Source organism: Nomia melanderi, chromosome 2 (assembly GCF_051020985.1).
Source record: "Nomia melanderi isolate GNS246 chromosome 2, iyNomMela1, whole genome shotgun sequence".
Classification (NCBI taxonomy): Eukaryota; Metazoa; Arthropoda; class Insecta; order Hymenoptera; family Halictidae; genus Nomia; species Nomia melanderi.
Genome location: NC_135000.1, coordinates 5,002,802 through 5,022,604, shown reverse-complemented (window position 1 = coordinate 5,022,604; position 19,803 = coordinate 5,002,802). Strand labels below are relative to the sequence as shown.

Genomic DNA, 19,803 nt, shown 5'->3' with positions numbered 1-19,803 from the left:
ATCGAATCCCATTCGATCACCCAGTAGGTTCACCGGTACAAAAATACCCGCGATGTCTGATCGATACTTTTCACCCACGTATCGACAGCACCACGTGCGAGGGTATTGGACCCATTCGCGGCCGTGGTCGTGAGTACACACGCGAGGCCTCGCGGGTTCGAGGAACCAGACGGGCCAGTCATTTCTCGATCGGCCGTATTACGATAAAACCGTGTAAACCATGCACGCGCGGGACGGCCATTTTTACGCCCACCGCGTGCCCGTTGTATCGCGAGCGGCGATTGCCATTTGAATCCCAGCGTCGAAGCTGCTCGATGATTTTTAAAACAACACTCGAGTCGCTTCGAACAGAATTTCACGGTAAAATGATTGGACGGATAGATGATGGCGATTTCTTTGTCCTGTAATTATTAACTCTTTGCCTTGTAATAACGTGGTGAGTATTTCAAACTGAATTCGACGAATATAAGTATTATTTAGTAGACACGAACTATCAGACGATCAAAACGATGTATTCCTAATATCATTTTGCAATTATTATGATGACAGATGTTTCACCTACAGTATCATGTCAGAGTAATGAACATTTCGAACTAAATTTGTGAAGTATAAGTGTTATTTATATTTTTCAAATATAAATTCAGTATTACTTTCCTATTATCGATCATTAACCTTTGAAGTAAACATACACATAGAATAAGTTAAATGGTATGACAAGGGGTTAAGTCAAAAAACGTCATCTATACTTCATCGGAGATTGTTAAATATTTCTAGTGAAACGAAGGGTTAGAAATATTAATCCTCTCAGTCACCACTTCGTTTGATACAGCAAAACTATGAAGTTGAATATTTAGTGTTTTAAATGAAACTTTGTATTGCTATGTGAAATATTTAAATAAAATAACTTTGTTGCTTAATTTATCTATACACGATCGTTCAATTAGTTTCAAACAATGTCATCTATATCTCGTCGAAAAATGTTGAATATTTCCAGTGACAAAACTTTCGAGTACAAAGGGTTAATATTTCAGCAGGAAATCATGAATATTAACACGTTGACTGCCACGGTGGTCATCGATGGCCTGAGCTCCCAAATTACTTGAAAACAATTATAATTTTTCAGCCAACTGACGTCGAATGACAATGTTCAATAGCGTCAATAAATAGATAATAGTGTAACCTAATAATCGCAATACCAAAAAGGACGTAATCTTTTTATCTTTCCTACAAAAGAATAAGCGATACATAAAGCTCTGAAGTTTTTTGCGGCAGTCTACGTGTTAAGGAAAATATTCTCGAGTGCAAAGGGTTACGTTCCAACGAGCGATCCCCGCAGCGATCATAAACGCCGTCCGTTCAGCTAATAACAATTTACTGGGTCAACAACAACCGAACAATATTCTTGGTACAGATAATCGGGACTAATTAATAAACATCGACGGTGCACGCCGTTTAATAAGATGACTAATGGAAACGGAGAAATTCCTGAATGGGGATGCTGGGAGATTAGAATTTCACTAGATACGAACGCGGGCGCGCGCGTACACGCTGAAGAAGTAATTAAGTTCCGAGTCGTGGAACTGATACGCGGTTCCATTGAACGCTGCGCCGGCTCGCACACGTTTTACACGGTTTCTCGGAACGCGAAGGTAAGTAAGAGTGCGGCCCGGTGTTCTGATGTAATTAAACACGTTAATTGTGCGCCGCCGTCTGCGAGCACAGCGGGACGCGAGGGACGGGCAGAAGCGTTTCCCTTCGACGAATCCATTTTTATTCATCGGTTGCGCAATATTAATTTATCGGCCACGTTCGTGGCTATTTTTGTACCTACTGAATTAATAGCTCGGGGGGTTTAAGACCCGGGATTTTCTTATTGTTCCTGTTTCCACGGGGAATCGATACAATTGGAGTAATTAGAGGTAACCTTATTATTCGGTTTTGTAGGGTTGCGTAATTCTATAACGCCCCACGGGATTTTCTTTATTTTAAGGCTGTTCGCTGTGGGATAGGCTTTCTTTATTTTCTGAGCTGCCTATTTACATCCTGCGATGGGTTAATGTGTTTTAATTAAGTTCCCTGGCTACTGGAACTCCTTATAAAGTAGCTTTCCTCGTATACTGTCTTTTCTTTACTATGTGATAGGCTTTCTTTATTTTGCAAGCTTCCTATTTACATTTTACAATACGCTAGTGTATGTAATTTAGTTCCCTGAGATCCATCGAAACTCCTTATAAATTGGATTTCTTAATGCTGTCGAGTTTTTAAGTCCTCATTGTCTTGCTGCGCTGCCTAAGTCTTAATAGTGTTTCCTATTACTTTCTCCTAGAATTAATCTTTCCTAGAATTAGTTTCTAAGAGCAGGCATAGATAATTTGAATTCCTGGCCACTTCAACAGTTGGAACAGTAAAATGAACGCACGAGAAAAGAACAGTGAATAAATTGAAACTAATCAAATTTCAGATCATCCTACAGAAAATTCAAAACCACTAACGCGCGGATACGGCATGCAAGCTAACCTCAAAAAGCCTCGACTGAAACAGCATTTTCCCCTACCCTCTACGTTCCTGAGTGAAATAAAAACCCGGCAAAGGTATCTCGAACATTTCAACAATTCTAATAAACATTTACTCCCGAGCAACGGCTAGAAGAAAAATTCCAAGAACTCAGTGGAAACAATTCGTCGGTCGAAAAAGGTTTTGGCGGGAGTGCGCGGCATTCTGGCGCGCAAACGTAAACATCGAGCGGCGCAAATATTATGATTCGAAGACGCCGGTAATCGTGACCTAGACGCGAGGCTAGAATGGCCTAACCATTCACGTCGAACCGCTCGGCGCTTCCCACGAAGCCAGACAAGCAAAAACTACACGATCGTTTAACCAAGAAAAAAAGAAAGAAAAAAAAAAAGAAAACACGAAAAAACGACGAAAAAAACGATGCACGGTCCAGTTTGAATATCGCCACGCATCGTGTAACGGACATGCGCGGTGGAGATGCGCCGGAACGCACTGATTTGGGAGCAGGCGCGCGAGAAGGATCGCCGCGAGGATTTCCGCGGTCGGATTGTCCCTAACCTAACCGATCTCCGCGAGGAATCTGTTGTTTTACTCACCGTGGAACGGTAGGACGGCGAAGGGCGTCGAGGTGAAGGCTGAGCAAGGTATCCAAAATGTCGGAACGTGTTCCGTCGGTGCGAATAACGGTGACACACTCGTAATTCACGGGCACAAAACACCAAGCAAACAAACCGGCCGCGAACACGGATCGAGCGGCGACGAGTCGCGTGAAACTGTCGCAGTCGGCCGCGCGAGAACGCGAATCGAGAGATCGATGATTTCTGCGCACGCACTACGCGCCAAATGATGCGAGGGAAAGAACGAGAAAGAGGAACGCGCGCGTGAACGAAGCGTCGTCGGTCCGGCGAATATCAACGTAGGAGGCGACGGTCACCGGGCAAACAACAGCGAGCGGGACGCGGTTCTGTGCGACGCGATTGAGAGCGAGAACGAGACAGAAACGGTGAGCGAGGTACGCTTCCTTCTTTTTTTTTTTCTTTTTAGCTTGTAGGTTATGGTAACCGGTGAGACGCACTTTAATCCTCGAGTTTCTTCCTAGTGCAGAAATGATATCCAAACGTCAGCCGGTAGCTCGTGCACTGTTCCCCGTGTATACGCACCGTAAACGCGCCGCGTGTGTCGCTGCGACAACTAATCGTGGGACAGAGAGGACGACGATGATGATGCGGCTCCGAAAACTCCGACGCGGTGGCGTTTCACGAAAGAAGAAGACGAAGAACACACGCTTGGGTAGGTAGCGGGGCAAGAGCGGGGCCCGGGGGAGGGGCGGAGAGCCGGGTCGAGGAAAAAAGGAGAGAGAGGAAAACAGACGAACAATAAAGAGGAGAGACAGGGACGGACACAGGGAAAGCGGGGACGATAGGCAGAGGCAGAGAGAGAGAGAGACAGAGAGAGAAAAAAAAAGGCGGAGAGTCGCGAAACACGCGGTGCACACACCGCTCTGGAGGAGAGCCGAAGATGAAAACGTCGCGCGAACACGAAAACTGCGCGTAATAGATCCGGCTAAGAGTTGTAGGCACGCCACGAGTAGAGGTAGGCGACGCTAAAACTTCGCCACGAGTCGTGGCACGCCACGAGAGAGGCGACCAGGGCTGGCGAGGGGATCCGCGGGGAAAAACGACGTGCAGGGGCAGGGGGAAGGGAGCTGAGCGAAACGGAATCACCGGAGAGAAAAGGAGAACGATGGCGAGGGGATCAGCGAGGGAGAGGAAGCCGACCACTCGACTCCCGGCAGTACGAGGGTGCGGAGAGGTCAGAGGGGGAAATATGGCGACCCGCCGCAGGGACGTGGGGTGATTGAAGCGACCGGCTTGGTGGGGCGACCGTCGGTAGAGGAACGGCGGAGGATCGTAGGGAGGGGAAACACGCAGCCGGCAACAGCCGACTACGGCACTCCACTTCCCCTCTCGCTCTTTCTCGTTCGCGCCACCATTCGGTCTCTCTGTCGCTCGGCCAGGTTCCGTTGTATTGGTATATCGGCACGCGATAGATGTCTCTGTGTGTTTCGCCGATGGTACGTACAGGGTGTCCGTTAAACACAGCTCGCGACACGCGCGAGAAGCTTCTACGTTAGGATGTTACTCGCAGGAGGATTGCCGTAGTTTTAGAAAGGATTAGAATTTTAGGGTATTGATTCTGTCAACTGCAGGGGAAGATAGGATTATTTTGTAAGTTCGCTTCAGGTTGTAGGTTACTATTATACTTCTGTTTAGCTTGTTTTCGCGGTATCTTTCACTGGAGGTACCATAAATCTATCAGTGGACTATCATAGTTAGACCGCGCTATTATTAGGTAGCCCGACAGGCGGCGCCACCTGTCGCAAGCGTGACGCCGAACTGGAAACTTAAAAAAAACGAACGAAGCGTCTATAGGACAAGACTCCATCAGTCCTATAGATAGATTTCGAGGATTTGTGTAGAGTTTGATCTCTCTTCGACGAAGCTGTCTTCCACTCGGCGATCGTACGCGATTATTCCTGATCCCGCGGCAAGCGTGTCGTCTGCTGCCGCGCGAACAGGTCCCAGTTTCCAGACACCCGTTGCATAGCCGTGCACATGGTCGCATAGGCGAAAAGAATATACGAGCGAGCATGGTGAGAGGAACCGAGAGAGCACGATGAGGGCCTGAGAAAGAATGGACGAACGAGAAAGAGAGTGAGCTGGATGGAGGGGATGCGATGAAAAAGGATGAGAGGGGGTGCGGCGGAGTAAAGGGGGAAAGGGCGGGAGGGGAATGAACGGAAGACCTTGCACAGCGTGGCTCGGTGCCGCGTAGAAAACGCCGCTTTGTGTCGGGGTACCCGGCATAAGAGAGGAAGTACAGGTCTAAAGGAAAAGAAGGCCCTCGTGCGTCTCTGCTGCTGGCGATTCGTGCACCTAAAGGTCTTTTCACACGGCCGTCTCGCGGTGCTTTCCAAGACAAGTCGATCCCTTGGCCGACGAAGGAACGGAATGCTCGATATTCCTCTGTGCTTTGGTTCTTTCCTTTTTCACTCTCTTTTTGTACTCTTTTCCTGTCTCTCTTTCTCTCTCTCTCTGCCTTTCCCTGGCCTGTCCGCCGTTCCTCGTGAATCTGGCGAAGTTTACTCTTTCAGAAACGTTAGAGGTTGAACTGAACCGACCTGGGCAGAAGTATTTGTTTAATTTGTGTAACAGTTGCATGCTTTTTCAATGGGGCCGTTTGAAAATCGAATACGAGCTCGGACACCATTACCGGGTGCCATTTTGCTTTTCCGCGGATTTTAAATACTTTCGGTCCCTTACAAAACTTTGATCGTATTTTCTTCTATAGGAGATGCCGATGAATGTACAGATTTCCGAGGCTTTGCGAAGCTTTTCGACAAGTTTGTCAGTTATTTCTTAAGCATTTTATTATTATATTTAGCTTATTTAATATTATTTGGGAAGCGAGGGAATTAAAGCGTGACCTTGAGAATCACATCGCACAAATCGAACCAGTCATATATATAACATGAAGATCTGATTCTTCAGTCCCTGTTTTACTGAGGAATAGAATAAAATAATTAAACAGAAAGTAAAGAAATTGAAACGGATATCACATGATAAACTACAGGCGACCGCGCAACGTGGACGGTTCTTAACGCGACGATGCGGCCGAAAGGAAGAAAAAGACGAGAAAAAAAGGGGGGAACGCCACGTTACGCACCATGTAGTAAGAAAACTGCATCGGACTAAAATAAAAGGCGAAACCAGTGTCCCGCGTTTCTCAGAATTCACGGTCATCGACGGCGATGTGCCTTAAACGCGGCCGTATCGGCCAATTATACTTGAAACTCATTTGTTAGGTTTGCACGGCAGTTACATAAAACTGCGCGTGTATCGGTGTTGCGCAACACCTATCGCGAAATGGCGACTAAACAACGCGCCCGTACGAAATCGCGATTCCACCGGCGATAAGCCTTTGTCCAACCCTACAGCCACAGGCACATCTGTCGGTCGAAGTTGCAAAAATTGCCCGACCTCGTTTTAAATGCACGAGCCGCCTGTCCCTCTGGTTCTAGACACACTTAACTAGCAAACAACCCTCATGTAACTCCTACGAATTATTTCCACAGAATTTTGAAACGTATACAGCCTTATCGTGAGATTTAATTGATCCTAAGTTGAAAGTCGCTTCGAACGGTTCGATGCAACGTTGTAGAATAAAAACCGATGTAAAGAATGCTTGAACCAAGGTTGCCTCACGAATAACAGTACGTGAATAATTGTTTTCTCTCGTTCTGTGTAATTATTGTTGCTAGGAAAGTGCTAGAGCTCTCCTAAAGCAGCTATTTTAGTCTGACGCAACACTTGTTGAACGTTGAGCCTTATACTGCACTGTGATTTTCACCAGCACCATTGGCGTCAATTATAAATTATCTAACTTTCCTTGTTCTTCGAGTTTACGTCGAGAGTGCGTGTACGTCCCATTACTTTTAAGTGTGGAGTTATAAGAATCGTTTTTAGTCGAAGGAAAAAATCATTGACAAGCTTGTAATGGGACAGTGATCAAAGTCACGTTCTGGGAACAAAGGAACTGTTAGGTGTGGGTGCACTGGCGAAGGGTACGTCCCTGGGACGCGCCTGCATGGGAACATACCCACAGGATCCTGCTCACCGCATACACAAAGGACGAGCCACCTTTACGCGTAAACTCGTGCCGGCCGGATCGTATTCGCTCGCACACCAGCGAACAGGTTTCTGGATGATCTCCGCTGTGCTAGTGATGCGGCGCAGAGGACTGTCCTCGAGATTTGGTAAATTAGGACCGATATTTAACAGTCGGAATTTAGAATCAATCGATTGAACTGACTTTCTCAAATTTCTTTGCTGAAATTATGAATGCGTGGTTATTAAGGCTTTAATTGATTTCGGTTTGGCTATTACTAAATCACATTTTTTAATTGTTTATCGGCGAAGCATCCTTTTTGAGTTTTGGAGTTTTTAAATGTAGTTTCAGACTTTATAGTTTTTAACTATAGCTTCAAACTTCATACTTTTCAACTATAGTTTCAGACTTTAACATTTTTAACCATAGTTCCTCACTTCTTTGACTATAGTTTCCAACTACAAAGGAAATTACGAATCGCTTATGTTAGCCCATCTGGTAGCTCTAATATTAATACACCAGCCTCTCAAGTTCTACCATTCATCAATTATAAAATCCAAAAAATACTTAATAAAATTGCTTCGCAACGAAATAATATTAAAGCAAATTCTCAAACGGCGTTCCCTAGAATATTCAATGAGAATTTACTGAGAACATTTCGCTACCGAAAGAACCGCTAGATTAAATGAAAATAATTCTCGAATGAATTTGGAAATCAAGGGTTCACTGTCCAGCGATAAGATACTATATTTAAATATATGCGCGATCAAATATTTGACGAATCACCCGCGCTGCTTGAATATTCAAGACGTGACTATTAAATACTCGAATAGTTCCAATCCCAATTGAAATGCGCGGCCGTACTCGCGGCGGAATTCGAAATCGCGCGGAGGGACGCAGGACGTGTATTTTTCGAAAAATATACGAGCGATCGTGCCTAGGTCCTCTTCTGGGACATCGTTCCGTTCCTTACTTGTCTTCCGAGAAACGGCTGAGTTATTCCTACCTGAATTTCAGGTGCCATCCTGCCACACGGCGTTCCTCTAGCCGGTGAATTCGTTATTTCGGGAGACAATGTTTCCTGATTACGATGAGCCAGCTGGTAGGAACGTTTTCAACTTTACCGAGCAACATTTTCCAAATAATAGAAACTATTATTGTTTGTTTTCGTTCCTGAATACGTATTTTTTTAACACTAGATTTACACACGTTTATTGTATTTTATTCTATCGTTCCTAGAAGACTGCATGTTTATTAGTATTGATCGCGGAAAGTAGAGTGTCAAGGATAGAGAGTTATAATGCGAATTTACGCAAATGCATCAATCAAAATCAACTTTAATTGTTACGAAATAATATTTAAGATATCCAATTTCTGTCAAATTGACCGGTTCCGTGAATCTAACAGATTGTTGACCGATCACGAGCTAACTCGTATTTTCATGGCCAAACGTTGTTGACCGGTCAACAGTTAACCCCATGCACTATGAATTATTTGGTAACTATGATCGATACAACTATTTCATCGTTAATAGTTGATTACATAAAGAAAAGATGTTGATTCTTATTTTATGTCTACGTTCACTGCAAAGGTTAACGATAGATAATAGAAAAGTAATATTTAATTCATATATTTAAACGAAAATAAAAAATTGTATAGATATTCTTAAGCTATACAATCGTAAGTGACGCACAAAGAAATATATATTTAAAAGAAAAAAAAGATCAATCACAAGATCAATAATTGTTTCCTGCAAATAACAAATTCTATAAACATTCTCAAGTTATACGATCGTAACTACCATACAAAAAAAATCTACATTTAAAATAAAAAAGATGGCGGCGAAAAAACAAATGGATCGGTCGAAAACAAATATTTTAATTTACTCGCGTTTACCGCGTTCCGACCGCGCGAGCCGGCGAAACTAAATAGGCGTAGAATTTCGTATAATAACATGATATCCCCTAACATCGTTTCGAGGGATCGATACGGACAATACAGAAAAGTTTAATTAAACCGGGGAATACCGCGTGCCTCGCGGCGCGGGGGCTTTAATTACCGATAAATTGGTAACATTATTACGGCCGGTGGCTGGCGGGCTTCATTTTTCAAACGCGATGCACGTTCGTCGAACTTCCAGATAATTCAGTTGTCGCGCGGCCGGAAGAGGAAGAACGCGGCGCGAAGACGCGTTTTAAACGATCATTTCACGGTGCACGCGTACGAAAATACACATTGCGCGATCTGTGCTCTGTAACGTCACCGTAACTGCGCGTAATAAGCGCGGATCGGGCTCGTTCACCGTAATACGCTGCCCACGAGGATGACTGTGCCAGGGAATTGATCGTCCAAGGAAATTCGAAGTGAATGAAGGCCTTCCGGGACGAGGATATTAACACTAAACGCACCGCGATCGGTCAAACGACCGGTTTTCAAATTTCATTGGCAATCCTGCGTTTTATTGCGTTATTTGACTTCCTATCGATTCTTGTGTTGCATGATTAATCATTTCTTTAATATTCCTCTTTACTTCCATTTCTGTATCCAGTATTATAAAACACAAAGGAGGCACAATCAAATATTAGTTACATGTATTAAGTTTAATACATATATAAATACATTAATTGTATTTTTAGTATAACTTGTATGAGTCTGGAAACTCTTGTGTAACCGATTCTCTTATTGTTTACGTAAAATTACATTTCTCTGATAGTGACATGTTGTGCAATGAAGTTTATATCAGTTTGAAAGCTTCGTAATTCCAACATACGTTCCTGTCGATAAGGACTTTGAAGGGTAAGAATACTCTTGTGACTCACTGTATCTCAATATTAGTAAAATGCGAACCAGTGATGGAATAGTAAATTTTATAAGTAAATATAAGGTTGTAATAGTTAGGAATAGAAAGAATTGTTGGAATTCGAGGGAGTTCTACTTTATTTTATACTATTCGCGAAACTACCAGTATAAAATCGATATACCAACAACCATCTATTTTTTCCATAGTTAGTATAGCATTTCTCACAAAAATATTTTTGTTCATTTGTTATACTGTGAACATAGACGTATTTCTTAAAAAAGTTTAAAAGTTTAAAGGTTAAACTGAGAGCAGGTGACGGATTTTTAAAGATTCTATGTTTTTTTGTATAAAACAGGAAATATTCAGACAACGAACCTCTAAAACCGTAAGAAAGCCAACAGAATTGTTATTTATGAGTAAGCGAGAAGTTTTATAGGAAAAGTATATAAAATATTATTGTGCACGTTCGATTGAAAAATCGTTGTGTACAAGCGACAATGGTAATAGATACGTTCAATTGACCCAGGTTTAGTAAAATTACTCTTCCTACCCCTCTGTTTTTCCGAGCAAGGTGCGAGACAGGCATGGAGCCCATATCTCACCCGGTGAAACGCTAAACGCCGCTTTCAACGTGCGAATTAAGATTTATCGCGCGCGCTGTTTGACCGGGAAGCCTTCCCGCGCGGCTCCGTAAAGTCACGACGAAGACTTATGAGTTTTAACTACCAACAAACCGAAGGTTACCGCTGCGAGCACGTATTTTCCTCCCCTTATCAGTCGGCCGCGACTTCTTCGACTTCCCCGGTTCAATCGGAAATTGAATTTCTTCTAATAACGCTTGTAGAACGTAGGATGTTCAACAATTATACATAAACCTCGATAGACCTTTCAGTCCACATACTTAACTCTTAGCACTCACAGGAAATATTCAGAATTAACTAAAACATTAACCCATTGCACGCCGAGTTCCTTTCACATTTACTTTTCCATAATTCTGTATTACTTTAAGTGATTTACTTGAAATGTATTTCGAACGACAATTAGTTAATTGCAAATAGTGTAAACAATTCTTTTTACCGATACTATTAAACATAGTATAACAACATAATACAATTAACACTAGAAGTACCGAGTAATACTAATATATTTTACTTTACTAATATATTTTAAGTAGATAATCAATTCGAATCAAATTTAATGTCTTGTTCAATGCTGCGGTAATTAGCAAAGTTGCATAGCTAAGTGTCTTTACATAAAACCGAGATTTCTCGTTACCAGTATGCAATGTGTTAATGCTAAACCTACCAAACGGACCAAAATGACCCATTGCTGATCGCTTCGTTTCGCAAGTATTATAAAGATAACAGATGTTTCATTCAGAAATTATTAATGAAATTTAGCAATAGGCAAACTGATTTATGAAGTAATTACAATCTCAATAGGTGCACTCTTCGAGTTTCTAGATAGGAATTTCAAAAAGTCAATTCAACTGCTTTTAGTGTTAAATAAACCCCTTGCCTTATGATTTATTCTTCAACTGAGATAGATACAACAACTGTGTCAGTAGCAATTTATTCAAAAAAAGAAAAATCTATGTACATTCTATCTACATTTTCTCTACAATATAACAATCGGTAACAGAAGGATAATATATAATTAGAATTCAAAGGAACCAAGTAATATTTCTTAGCCAAATTCTATTTAAAATATTCACGAGTCTCACACGTTGCCATAAGGCAAACGGATAAATATCCAACTATAATTCTCCTATATCCACTGTATCTATACTCTATTTCTCTCTAAAGCGCAAAGAGTTAAATTTAATTCTGTATTCTTTATTCCCTCCTCCATCGTACTTTCCAGTCCAACGTAATTGTAAATTACGTTTAAACGTAGTTATCCAGTTCCCTTAATTCGCTTCTAATTGGGAACAGTTCCTTAAAAAGAGTAGGAACGCGGCCATTACAAGAGCCAAAGGGTTCGCTGCGAAGGACGCAGCCCGTGGTACACTGTTAATTCTGTTCGAACGAAACTCGGTAGGAATCTTCCCAGCAACTGGACCGTGTAGGAGACGCGCAAGAAGCGAGGGAAGTAAAATTAATCTAAATTAAGTAATCGCCTCTCTCCCCACGGCACTGGCTAAGAAGGTCGATGCCTAAACGAGACGAAGATGGTCCGGCGTCGCCCATGTAATCGTCCTTTTCCCTCTTAGCTTGAACGGCCCCCTTTAGACTTGTCCGTTCCTACGGTATGCACCATCTGCTATCCGTCTGCTGGTTAATTAATTGACCGGCTTGTCCTTCCCTTCACTTACATTTCGCTCTTCTTCCAGCGGCGCGTCGCGTCGTCGCCCGGCATTGCGATAATAATAAATTCACAGCGGCGAAACGGCCCTAGCCCGGTGGCTAGACGCCGAAGCATCGATCTTCTATGATCACCCATTAATTATGTCGACGCCGTGCGTCCCCATCGCGGCGAATGGTATATTCGAGCCGTCCGACGGATGGAAAATTAGCTGACGCCTCCGATTCGACCTGTGTCAAAACCTCGTGTCTCTACGTGTCCCTCTTCGTAAACATTCATTTCTTAACTCGACGAGTGTCCAGTCTTGTCGCACCGGCGCTCGGTCGAACGGAGCTGACAGACTGATCTGACAGTGCGTTTAGCGATGAAGGATTGGAGGTGTAGCGACAGCTTCTAGTATTCTGCCGATAGAGGGCCAGCGCGCTGAGACCTTTCTCGCTTGTACTCAGTACTTATATAATTTGGACATCACATCTGTAAACCTGTAACACTCGGTTCAGCGTTTAACAGCTTTAAATGCTTTCGGAGTCTCTCTCATCTTTATAAACCACAAATTCAAATTACCGTGTCACTTGAAACTATTAATTAACACTGCTTGTATTAGGTCAGTTACGGATTCCACGTTTGGATGGTGGCCGCTAGAATACACCATGAGAATCCAAACAATACGAAATCATCCTCAACCTCCCAATGAACCACTTCACTGAAGCCATCCATTTCAAACCAAATTACTCCTGATCAAAACCTTTCTAGATAAACTTCTGCATAAATACAATGCAGCGTCCCACGTAAATCCATTATTGCAAATGCATGTCTCTGCGAGAAAGATAACATTCCATATAAAATCAAGGTTCCAATGCCAATGGGCCTTACATAAGCCTACAATGGATCTTCTTATACTTGTTTCCAACTGTGGCAGCTCTCACTTTCGCTTGTGCAGGTACACTTTGTGTTAGTGTTCATCGCCACCTTCTATGCATGCAGGTTTCTTGAAAATTTTCTTGCAACCGCTTACTTCATGCATGGTGTGTAAACCTAACCTCTACCTCACAGTTATCTAATACCTCTTATATTCTATTCCAGAATTTTACTCACTTTACAGAATTTTGATCAAGCCCCGTCTGATAAAAAAAGTAACACTTGTCCCAGCGTCTAAGGGGTCTACCAGAATGTCTTACTGAGGCCACTGGTAGATTCCTGACGAAACGTTAACTCCGTTTCTCCTAAACTTTTCCAAGTTCCACCCCCTTTCTGTAATTTAATAGTCCACTTCAGAGGATTTCGAAGTGTCCGAGAACATCAGTTCAAACTTAGCCTAAGGAAAATTTCAAATTCCTAGTTCGCAACGACAGTCTTTGAAGAATGAGTCTTCGAAAACATCAGTGCTAAAAGTTTAGGGGATCGCTAAAAGCCAACTATCAGACGCAGGAATTTTCATGGAAGACAGCGCCCAGATCAAAGACCTATCATAAACTCCCGAAACTATGAGAAGCTATGGACCTACAAACCTAAAAGCTACCTGCTAATGGAAACTCTGAAGCCCGAAGCGAGAAGCTCATCCATCAGCGAATGGAACAATTCGGACATGCAGGATAAACCCAAGTGGAACAGTCCCCGGGAACGCCATCATAAATCCCGGCCGAGATAAAAGTGTGATGTCGCTTGAGCAGCAATCAAAGGAGCTATATGAGCCGGCCGCTGAAAGCCTGGCGACCAGACGCTCGGGACACTGGCAATTAGGTTCATAAATTGCAAGGTAGAATCCGGTGAATATATTCTGGAAACGAACGCGCGTTAATTGCGGCGGACAAGGCGATCGCGCGATAGCGAGCGAGTTAATTAACCACGGTGTCAAACGCTGACACCGGCAACGGGACTTGACGCGATCCAGCTTTTCATTCTTCCCGTCCGCCCGCCGTCTCGGTTCTTCCTGCAGGATACGGGGGAGGGACGCGCGCCCGTTGTCCGTCTGTATCCAACGCCGCCGGTGCACCGGCTGGGCTCGACGCCAACTTTCCCCCAGGATGTTTGACTTCTCAATAACAGTTCCGCCAAAACTTCGCGACGTTTAAGCAGCCATCATGCGGCCGCGTGCTCCTTTTACCGTACCGGAAGTTGCGGCACTCTTTTGGCACGACCCGCCCGGCAGGAAGTTTTTGTTTCCGACCGGAATAGGACTCGAGCGTTCGACAGTTTTCTTTTTGGGAACGCAAACCGATTGTTTTCGATCTTGTTTCGGGGAATTTTGGGAGATCTTGTCAAAGTTGCTGAACTGTTCTGATGAGAAAATGAATGATGGAGCTAAGTAGCTAAATAGCTAGCAAGTGAGCTTGGAACACTAATTTGCCAAGTAAATTGAAGATTTAGCTAAAGTGAAGGAAGAACTGACTCTGAGGTGATCCTAGGGTGTAGTCTTTCGATTGATTGGATCGAAGACTCTTTCTAGGCAAGAGTCTGTAATGTTTCAGGAGACACTTAGCTACTGAATAACTGTTGTATCACTGGAATCCCCTAGGATACCAGGGTAGCCTAAGGATCTAAGATCTTGGAGCTGATGATTCCCCAAGCGCCGATTCGATTCCAAAATCAATGGAACCATCTTCGACGTTTCGCCACGCCTCGAATCACGGAGACAGCAATAACTCAGCGCAACGCTGAAAGTCGTCTGGTCCCATTCATCGAACCGGTCCGCCCGTTTAGCAACAATGAGACTTCCGATTCGAATCCGCGGAAGTACGAGGAGAAGAAGGAGAAGAGGCAGCAGAGGAAGGGACATTTTTCGTCGAGATTAAAGTATACATCGTGTTTCTTCGTGCCGGGGATAACAATGGGAGGGACCGAACAATTTCTATCGTTGGCTTCCTACCCATCAGGAGAATTTCTCAATAAAGAGCCACGTCGAAACTCGGTTATCCGCGCGGCGGGGCGTTGCTGCTCTCCGACAGTCGCGTTTCAATTCGCCGGGGAATGAAGGGAGCGAACGTCGACGCGATAAAAGGGAGAAAAAACGATGTGAAAGCCAGAGGGAAAAGGGGACGGAGAGACGGAGGCTACCGGCACTCCCTAATCGGTAGGAAAATTTATGAAACATCGCTCTCCCGAATGAAACTGCCCCGCAGGCGTGTTCGGAGTTTGTCGCTGTTAACAACGAAAGTTTCGCGAACGGACGACCGTCGCTCGACGATTCGATAGATTCGTCGAGATGGTACGTGTACAAAGTTTTCTCTAATGGCTATGGAAATCCTCGAGGCCGAAGACGCCAGAGACAGAGCCGAAATTGCGTCCCGGTAATCCGTATCGGGTTTGGCTTTCCGAGCAGCGTCCCGGGACAAAAGTTCCCCCATTGCTGGGAAGGAGGATGACCCGGGAACCCAACGCTGATTCGCGTGATATTGTCTTCGCAAAATTCATTTTATCCTTTTGCGTTTGATTCTGCAATTAGGGAAGAAAGCTGGTCACCTTTTCCCTCTTTAGAGCAAAGATTGTTCATTGATTCATGGTTCCTGTTTTCACTAGGATTTTGTTGGGTCTGGATTAATCTTCGGTAGTTTCTCTTTGGAAACTGTTGGTGAAGTCAATTTGAGGTTAAGTCTACGTTAAATTCGGCTATTCTGTTTCACAATTATTAACGAAACCTTTTGAAATTAATAACTCCTCTTTGGGTTAGGTTTAGATTACATTCTACTGCTTTATGTTTACAATTAACCAAGCTTCTCAGAATTAATCTTCGGTAGTTTCTCTTTGGAAACTGTTCGTGAAGTCAGTTTGAGGTTAGGTTTACGTTAAATTCGGCTATCCTGTTTCACAATTATTAACGAAATCTTTTGAAATTAATAATTCCTCTTTGAGTTAAGTCTAGATTACATTCTACTGCTTTATGTTTACAATTAACCAAGCTTCTCAGAATTAATAATTTCTTTCCTTTGGAAACTAGTTAGAAGCTACTGTGAGGTTAGGTCTAGATCAAATTTGTCTATTCCATTTTCGCAATTATTAACGAAACCTTTTAGAATTAAAAACTCCTCTTTGAGTCAGGTGTAGATTAAATTCTACTATTTTATTTTCACAACAATCAACGAAACTTTTCAGAACCGACTTTTTTCTACTGAAAATTGCTGATAACCCGGATCTCCCATGTTTCCTCGACCAACGGGTGGTCCTCGGATAACGAATATCCGTAGGATATCGGTTTAGCAACCCCACGGATGCCTGTGCTTATCTCGTTGTCAAACTCCTGACAGCGGACGTCAGACTCCGGGTTCCATTCCAGGGCGTCCGAGTAGCTGCTACTGAGGAATCCCAGGCTCTCTCTTTGTAGGCTTGTCAAATCTTTGCCAAAGGACCGGTATGCAGTCTAATATACGCAACGCGAGATGACAGCCAGGTGCCACCTTTGACTAACAATTGTCCTGTCCGCGAATTCCACTCGTTCCTCGTTTCTTCCCTCTCGTGCGTCCATTTTCTTTCTCCGCTTACCCTCCTCACAGATGAAAGACAATTTCGCCTTGGAGCAAATAACCCGATTGTTCTTCGCGCCGATGTAATACACATCGCTGTAAATTCGAGCAAATATATTTATTCGTGTATTTTGGCAGAGTTTTCAGTTGTACAGCGCAGCAGTTGGATTTATTTTCTAGCGATAGTATTTCACGTCCGCGCCGACTACTAATTGATACGATAAATGATTTTTCGAGACACGAATGCAAACTGTTGTGGCAATTTGTCTGTTTCTTTGAACGAACTCTGGCCACCGCGTTGTCCGTGGGTAAGTGTTTGTTGTAGTGGCATTGTGAGCGGCGTCATAAACGTCAGCCGAGACTGGGAACATTGTTCTATGGGATGACACGGCTAAACTGACCGTCGTTCTATTTGGCATCTCACCAATGGGGACTTAGCGGCGAGCCTTGGGAAATATGCTGTCGAAGAAGAACCGAACCTGATCCACTCGAACTTAATCTGCTCGAAGCTAACGTGTCAATTCTGGATTATTCAAACCTAAGCGCCTAATTCTAGCGCCTAATTTTGTCCGACTCTATCACAATCATATAATTAACACTTTGTACTCGAATATCTTTCATTAGAAACGTTCATCGTTTTTTATTGAAACATAGATTGAAATACATTTTTGAGAATTTACTTAAAGGAAAATCGTGGATAAATTAATGAAGAAAATTGCTTTATTTCAATGTTCCACATATTGATGCATTATACACGGCTTAATATTAAATATGAGACTTTAGAATTTTGCAGTGCTGAATCAAGCAGCGACTGAAAATCCCCTTTCGGGTGCGAAGGATTAAATTCCTTAATGTCTAGAATGTAAAAACTTGATTTGCCGAGACCTTCTATCTAGCTTTAGTAAAAGATTATTTGTTAATTTTGAAACATTTAGTAAATCTCATGTTTCTAGCACAAGACAGGGTTATAATTTGTCACGTTCCGGAAGAAAAAAAAAATGGCGACATTCAAGAGATAAGGGTCATGAAACTGTTGAGTAGGCAGGTGGCGACATCTAGCGGTCGCAAAACTTCATCAGCCCGTTGTTCCCGGTGCGGCCGATTTAATTTCAGCTCTCTGTAAACAAGGAAGCGTAGAATGCTTACAACATCCCACACGAAGCAAACTTCTCGAAATTATCTTAGACAGGGCTACTCGACGCATAAACTACACCAGTGGTACGAATTGAAATCATTCTAATGGACGTCACTTGGAGCATTAAGTTTGAAATTCGAATCGTAGGGAACTCGTAGGACAGAGTCCAAGAAACTATCGCGTGTATAAATTACCTTAAATTACAGTATTCTAAACAGCAGCAACGAATAAACATGCAACAAGCGTAAGAAATTTCCTGGAAAACAGACGATGTTACAAAAACAATGTTTCAATGATCAAAAACAGTTGATAATGATTAATTCGCTCAGAAGCCAATGTTTTTAAGTCCAGAGAACAACAATCGAGAAAATCAATGTTTTTTAATACATTGATTGCTAAAATTTTTGTTTTATTAATTTGACCAGAAAAGTATTTAAAGTCTCTTCTCAAAGAGACTCTGCAACAATAGAATATTATTTATTCTATTAAAATTTCGAGTAATCAGAAAATATCAAAAAATTCACTTGACCGTATTGGCTTCTGAGCAACTCATATATCTCAGTGTCCAATTTCTGAATTACTAGGAAACCATTTTATTAACAACCATCCAAATTCTGTATTCACAAGAAATTTTCAGTGAGATCAAATTGTATCACTATATATAGAAAAGCTCAAATATCATACGGTTATGTAATATATTTTAAATAGATAATCAATTCGAATCAAATTTAACACTAGAACTACCCAGCATTTAATACAATTGTTATGCAATCCCTATAAAAACTCTAAAAATTATTTTCAGTTTCTTCAGACATTTAATACACCATTCAAGTGAAACTATTTATTTTCAAACCATTTCAAATATTCAATTAATTGGTACGGTAGTTCTAGAGTTAATATCCTTTTCAATCCTGTGGCAATTAACAAAGTTGCATAGCTAAGTGTCTCTATATAAAAACGAGATTTCTTGTTAAGCACCAGTATACAACACGCTACCTTTACTACAAAAGAACAAGTGCTGCATAAAACAATGCAGTTCATCGTATCAACGTGATAATCCTTCGGAACAACGAATTCGTAATGAATCCTTCACAATTGGCAACAATCGCGAAATAAATCACACCATGAGACTAGCCAATTGTCTCCGATGTTCCTCGACACCGATCGCGGCTATTTTGCGACAATAGTGGAGCAAACAAGCCGTTTCGATTTCCGCCGGAAAGAGTGCTCTAAAAAGCTGTTCCTAGGAACGAATTTCCACGGTTCTCATGGAGGAGGCTCCGTTCCTCTGTAGTCCAAGTGTCCGGCCGGCCGCATGTTTATTCAACGCACGACCGTTCATTACCCACATGACAATATTGGTTGATGGGAATTGCTTGTATCCCGTGATACGCACCATTTGATATGCGGGCTCTCGCATCGTCCGCGATCTCGTGCGACTCATGTACACCTAACCGGCTTGTTTCATGTCCTTCGCTTACGTTTTTCCAAGTATAATAATTGCGGGGGATTAATTGGAATCTGTCACGCGCGATCGACTGGTAGAGGAAGATCGATCGTAATAACTGTTTAACTATTCTTTGTAATCAGCTGTATGGTAGTTTGAAAAATTGTCGCTGCACGACAGATGCTTTTATTTTTAGTTTGATGTATTCGGGGAATTGGAGGATAATATGAAGATGATAATTTCCTTTTTTAATCATTGATGTTTTGTCTTTGTCTTCTTTTTGACTGTTTATGACTGATATTGTAGTTGTAGGTGAAAATAATTTCTTAGTGCTTAATGAGAAAGATTAGGGTAAAAATATATTTTTAAAAATTCATTTGTAATGCACATTATAATAATTGTGTATAAATAAGTATATACAATTCGTTTGTTTAAATTTATAACTATATTTTCACATGCATTTCAAATAAAATATCAA

The 19,803-nt window shown here is 42.5% G+C and overlaps 2 protein-coding genes across 9 annotated transcripts in view; one reads left to right on the top strand and one right to left on the bottom strand.

Moving 5' to 3' along the window:
* Positions 1 to 19,803, bottom strand: part of heph (polypyrimidine tract-binding protein 1 heph) — a 517,180-nt gene that overhangs the window by 396,855 nt on the left and 100,522 nt on the right. For 3 of the 7 annotated variants that reach the window (XM_076365037.1, XM_076365030.1, XM_076365035.1), the window contains exon 1: positions 3,111 to 3,258. The exons of 1 other annotated variant lie outside the window; for it this stretch is intronic. The gene's annotated coding sequence lies outside the window, so the exon portion shown is untranslated. Of the gene's footprint in view, positions 1 to 3,110; positions 3,259 to 19,803 lie in introns of those variants that run through there. 3 more of the 7 variants (XM_076365041.1, XM_076365031.1, XM_076365038.1) reach the window with 3 other exon arrangements.
* LOC143174274 (uncharacterized) overlaps positions 3,380 to 19,803 on the top strand; it is a 137,120-nt gene continuing 120,696 nt past the window's right edge. For both annotated transcript variants that reach the window (XM_076365043.1, XM_076365042.1), the window contains exons 1-2: positions 3,380 to 3,526; positions 3,619 to 3,804. In XM_076365043.1, coding sequence (XP_076221158.1) covers positions 3,621 to 3,804 — 184 coding nt within the window. In that variant the 5' untranslated portion in view covers positions 3,380 to 3,526; positions 3,619 to 3,620. The remainder of the gene's footprint in view (positions 3,527 to 3,618; positions 3,805 to 19,803) is intronic.